Source organism: Etheostoma cragini, chromosome 4 (genome assembly GCF_013103735.1).
Source record: "Etheostoma cragini isolate CJK2018 chromosome 4, CSU_Ecrag_1.0, whole genome shotgun sequence".
NCBI classification, from domain to species: Eukaryota; Metazoa; Chordata; class Actinopteri; order Perciformes; family Percidae; genus Etheostoma; species Etheostoma cragini.
The window spans coordinates 26,511,006-26,517,005 of NC_048410.1; the positions used below are offsets into that span (position 1 = coordinate 26,511,006).

The following is a 6,000-nucleotide window of genomic DNA, read 5'->3' on the forward strand; positions in this document are numbered from 1 at the left end:
TTGAGTTTCCATGTGCTGAAATGTGCTTTATAAATAAAATTGCCTTGCCTTGATGTATTTGGACTAAAGGAGGATAGCATGGAGTGCTAGGTAATTAGAGGCTGTCAATCACACATACTGATGATTAAAACTAAATGGGTAGGTGACCTAATTGCCTTCGAATGAGCAATTTAGTCATTACACAAACAACATTTTAATGGTTTGCCAACCACTAAGCATTCAGACGTTGATAAGATGTAGAACAATATTAATAATATGAGGGGGGCAAACCCTGACAAACCTTTCAATCAATCAATCACTCACTCAATCAATCAAATCAATCAAAAAAAAATGTTTTTCCTGTGACGGAACTTTGTTTGTGGTCAGGCACATTCAATTATTGTTTGTTCAGCAGTCTGATGCATGGTGGCGCAAAGGTAGACATGGCAGAATCTCCTCCCTGAAGGTAACAGATGGTACTAGTTGTTGAGATTATGGGTCGGATCCGATATGATGAGTTTACTTTTCCTGATGGCCTGTTTCTCAAATATGGCGTAGAGTGGTCTGGGGTTGTCAAATGATTTTCCCGCTCATTTTTATTATTCTGTTGAGGGGACATTTGTTTTTGACTCATGGTTGTGTGCTGACTAATGGTTGTGTGTTTGGCCTTAGACCCCCTCTGAATCAATAGACACACACCAACACTCAGGTGGTTACAGACTTCCCATGCATCTGGGACAGAATCCGATGAAATCAGCAGCAATAAATTCTCCAATACATACGCACAGCTTTATGTTAAGTCACTTTTGATCTTGCCTCCAAGTAGGCGTCTTGATTTTTTTTTCATCGTTTCACAGTTGACATTTTTTTTTTAAATGAGCTGCATCTTTTAGAGTGTACAGAAACTAAGGGCTTGCTCACCCTGCAGATGGTGACATTATTTATTGCTTGAATCTGAAGTTGCCAGAGTGGACATGCATCATCATTTGCCTGGAGCAGGGTAGGACTGCGGCAAAGACCTCACTATAAAGAGAATGTAAAGTCTACTGCTATATCAGTAAATGATACATATAGGAGACATTCTCTACAGTAATGTGTAATTTAATCATTCTCATTTGTTCGTCCAGATTCCTGTAAATATCTAACACTTCCTCCTAAGGAGCCATTAATTCTACACCAAGCTCTTTATCTACGGACCTAGTCCAGATGTACTGTACATGCAAAGGTTCTATTAAAACAGTTTTTTCTATGCATCTTTGCCTTTCATCCACACAAACTGGTTTTAGGTCTCTGAAAATCTTTTTTTATAAATACCAGCCAGGGTGAAGATGTTAAGAAACTGTTTTCAGTATTGAAATGTAGACAGGGAAAACTATGTTTTTTTCTTGCGACACCGGAGTTACCATATCTGTATGGATATCCAGGTATCCTGTTAACTTCAGTTACTCTGTTTCAGGTATATTCTATATTGTGTGTTATGATTTGTTTTGCCATTGAGAACTCTAAACTCATTCTCTGAAATCACAGCACATATCTCCCTCAGGCAATTACACACCAGAAGAAAATGAGGGATATAGAAATATTGTAAATGACCAATCTTAGTTTAACAAGGTTTTAAAGTGTGAAGAATATGCGCTGTACTGTGTATGGAAATCAGACTGACTGAGTATTACCTGCTGCTGTTGGTGAGCAGCTCTGTCCCACGGCTCCAGAACAGGCTAGGCTTGGGGGCAGCTCGAGGGCGACACTCCATCTTCACTTGCCCCCCTCTGGCTGCTGGGATCAGTCTCCTTACTGGATTCAACCGGAAGTCAGGGGCCTGAACTGGAAGGACAGGCGGCAGTATGAAGTCCCAATAACAACACAGAGGGAGATGGATGAGATGCAGATAGAGGATGGACATAGTCAGGAATAATGAAAGACAGCCAGAATGCTTTTAACTGGAGGCAAGAGAGTAGTGCAGTACTAACCTTGATAATATTATTAAGAAATGTAATTTTGGGAATAAAAATCTTTTCAAGTTATGAATCAACAAAATGAATTGCTTTAAATAAGGGAAACTAAAGACAGTGCTCCATTCACCTTACCTTGGACTCTGAGCTCGGCAGTGGAGTATACTGTGCCATGTTTGTTCTCAGCCACACACTGGTACATCCCAGAATCCTCCAGGGCCAGGTTACTGATTTTAAGACGAGCCCCGTTCACCTCTACCCGGTCCTAGGGGGGATGGGGATTGGGGGGGGGGGGGGGGGGGGGGGGGGGGGGGGGGGGGGGGGGGGGGGAGACAAAGCATACGTGTCTTGTGCATATGGGTGCTGTGGTGTGTGGGAATTAAAGTGTCACAATAAATTCTACTTCACCCAATAACAGGGAAAACTCCTACCCACATTTACCCTCCACCTGTTTTATATGTTGACTGAAACACAATTGTACAAGGTTTTTTTGAGCTTACTTCACTTTGGGATTTTGCTTGTTGATTTGTTCTTACACTTCAGAAAAAATGTAAAGTAGCTAGATAGTCTCAAAGGCCTCATTCATATACAAATGTTCACTATCTTAGAGGCAGATTGGGAATATAAATAAAAGATGAAATCTGAATGTGGTACAATCAGAGGCAAATGTTACTAAACATGCCATGACACAGACAATTTACACCGGCTTAAGAACGTGGGAAACCTATGTCGTTATTACAGGCGAGGTGATCCCAGAATGAGACTTCAGACTGCTACAGTACATACACATTACACAACAAGTTCCCAGCAGGTAAATCAATCATTTGTTTGTCATTCACCACATTTATAGTCATAATTGTGTAGTAGGATAAGACTCTTTTACAGTTTGTACTTTTAGAACTTTGAGATGTTTCTCAGCAGCATGCAAAACAATCTATACAAAACAAACAATGAGCCACATGTTACAGAGAATCCCAAAGATGATCTCTATCTTACAGTTTAATTTAATCATACTGTAGCTAATACTTCCCTCTAAATACTGTCAGTGAGATATGGTAGAAAATGAAATATGGAAGAAGTGGGTAAAGGCAAAAAATATAAATAAAAAAACAGTAAAAAAAAATAACAGTTACAGCAGTCTCAACATCACTTATCTGTAATGCAGCCTTTAAAACCGGGAAAAGACAACATTTATGCTTTATTACGATATTACGATATCCAAAAGATAAGACGATATCTGGTCTCATATCACGATATCAACATATTATCAATATACTGCCCAGCTCTACTTGGTACCCAATAATTCACAGTGGCGTCTATCCTATTCCAAGTTGAGAAGACGTTGGCTTCCTCTGTGTACATGTATCCACTCTAGTTTTATAAGAACATGTGACCTTTGTTGAGTTTAATGTATTCTATAATTCAAAGGAAAAATACTTTCTGTAGGTCGAAATAATCCATTTACAGAGATGTTTACAGAAGTAAGAGAACAACAAGAACACTAGACATTAACAATGATTAGTGACTGACCTACCACATTCTGAAAATTTTTTAAGTGTAAGGGTTAATAGAAAAAAGAGCTAGAAGGAGTATTTATCATCCCTTCATGTGTGGAGGTATACAGTACAGTAGAAAGTAGCTGTGTGTGTTACCTGTGTGGTGAGTGGTTGTCCGTTGCGTAGCCAGCGTACGGAGGGTCGGGGTTTACCAGCAGCAACACAACCCCAGACAAGCTCGGAACTGATCTCCACCTCAGAGTCGCTCATCACCTGCAACCACTCCGGCTGAGCTGGAGGTCGGGAGAAGAACGTTAAGGAAAAATAGCAGAAATAAAACAGAAACAGAAAATGCACTTAGGGGAGTGAAGTGAAAGCGTTTTGCCACTTTCAGACAGGAAGAAAATTACAATGCTGGCTTAATAGGTATGTAAAGTGATGGAATTGTCAATAGACAGAGGAGACTTTTACATTAATGTTCCTTATAGCTTCATTCATGACAGCACATGTGATAACAAGGAAGATGTTCTGTTATCTCACAGGCTGCATCCCTGATGGATTTTAAATGGTTAATGACCATGGTGGGTGCGAGGGACAAACAGTGCTGTCATTCCTCAGTTTAATCATTTAACTTTATCTGATAGCCACTTCTGTTGCCTGTTTCAAATGATCTGACAGCGCACAAGGACGTTCAGTTAGGACTTGTTTGATTACATTTTGCTCACATACTGTATGTGCTGGATATTCATTTATTCATCCCTGCTGTTGGCCTTAGGGTTTATTGAAAATGCATTGAAAGACTGTTTAGATAATTATTGTTAAAGGTAACTCTTACTCGATCACAATGCAACGGGGAAATAATTTTTAAAGACTGATGTGACAAGATTGATCTCTGACTTTCAGAGTCTCTTGGTTTATTATACTGATTTTGTGCATAAGAGACAGTGATTGAGGTAAATGTTTGAAGGTGATCTCAGAAGGTGATACAAGTCATTTCATTGCCCTCCCCCTTTCTCTCTTACTGCATGTGTGATACGGAATAATCCATGTCTGACCTATAAACATCATTACTGTTTTTTTTGTTGTTTTTTTTTCTTGGGAATTTTAGGCCTTCATTTTAATAGGAAAGCTCAAGACATGAAAGGGGAGACAGAGAGAGGGGGAATGACATGCTGCAAATGGCGGCTGGGCGCGCGCTCTACCAGGTGAGCTACCCAGGCGCCCAAACGTCATGACTTTAACGTAAGTAACCAGGATATCTGTTTAACTGTTGTCAAAACACCTCTAATTAAGCTGATACAGTGTGCTGCTTTGCTGTAATATTAACAGACACACACTATCTTCTCTTCACCTTGCACATTGATGCGCCCCTGGTACGTGTCACTTCCCTCTGAGTTGTAGGCTTCACATTCATAAAGACCCTCGTCATCGAAGGAGAGTTCTGGCAGGATGAGGGTGGGGCTCTCAGCACTGGATCCTGCCTTGGACGGCATCAAACCGTCTACCTTCCTCCATCGCAGTTTTGGGACTGGACTATGAGACAAAAAATACACAGAGGAGTTGGATGTAAAGTAAAGGAAGAATGGTCATTTTAAAAATGGAAGAGCACAGAGACCATGATGGGGATGTTTGGAAGGAAGACATGCAAGTGTAAAGCTTGACAGGACACAGCCTCTCAACTCAAAGCAACTTGCAGACACAAAATGCAAAGATTTTAGAGCGGTGAACTTACTTTCCATAGGCGAAGCACTCTAACTGAGCAGTGTGTCCTGCTAGGCCGTAGGTCTCTGCAGGGAAGCGCACTTTGATGCTTGGCGCTGACTTCCTGGGATTGGCTGCAATAAAATACAATTGTATAATATTCAGATTAAATCGCATTAGATTCACCTATTATCCAATGTAGGAACTGGATAGGTCTACTCTACTGTAATGTATATATCTAAATGTGCACGCACAGAAAAATACACGGAGAAATGTGCCTTCTTAGTGACGTTTTTTTCATTCTGAAGCAACATACTTTGACAATTACTTGCCAGATAGCTATGAGATTTGGTAGATATTTATGATCTCTATAAGATTACTACTGATTTACCAAATCCCTTTCCTCTAGTCCTTACCTTGAGTCACCCTACCTATGTTTTCTACGTGTTCCAACATCTGGTACTAATCCAAAACTGAAATGGTACCAATGACATCTAATGAAAACATCATGTTCTCCAGGTGATTTCGATGATGAACCCTGTTGATTTTGAGCGCTAACAAGCCCTAAGTATCTTGGTCGATTTTATATTAAGTGGTCAAATAAACATAGTATTTAGTTGGCTCAACATTAAAGCAACATTATGTTTTTTTACCAAAAAATAACTGACTTGTAACTAACTGGGTTGGGGGGTATGAATGCTGGTGGGGACCAGTGGCGGCAGTGTGGTGCCAAAAGTTAGTTAACTATCAAAATGTGTTTCGGATGAATTGTTTAACGTTTTTGTATTACATAGTCAACATACACTCACCGGCCACTTTATTAGGTACCCCATGCTAGTAACGGGTTGGACCCCCTTTTGCCTTCAGAACTG

General features: G+C 40.2%; 1 protein-coding gene across 1 annotated transcript in view; it reads right to left on the reverse strand.

The window, feature by feature from the left end:
* Nucleotides 1–6,000, reverse strand: part of cntn2 (contactin 2) — a 67,775-nt gene that overhangs the window by 23,169 nt on the left and 38,606 nt on the right. The window contains exons 7-11 of the mRNA XM_034868250.1: nucleotides 5,160–5,262; nucleotides 4,779–4,960; nucleotides 3,584–3,720; nucleotides 2,067–2,196; nucleotides 1,653–1,803 (exon numbers count right to left, since the gene is read on the reverse strand). Of these exons, the coding sequence (XP_034724141.1) occupies nucleotides 1,653–1,803; nucleotides 2,067–2,196; nucleotides 3,584–3,720; nucleotides 4,779–4,960; nucleotides 5,160–5,262 (703 nt within the window). The remainder of the gene's footprint in view (nucleotides 1–1,652; nucleotides 1,804–2,066; nucleotides 2,197–3,583; nucleotides 3,721–4,778; nucleotides 4,961–5,159; nucleotides 5,263–6,000) is intronic.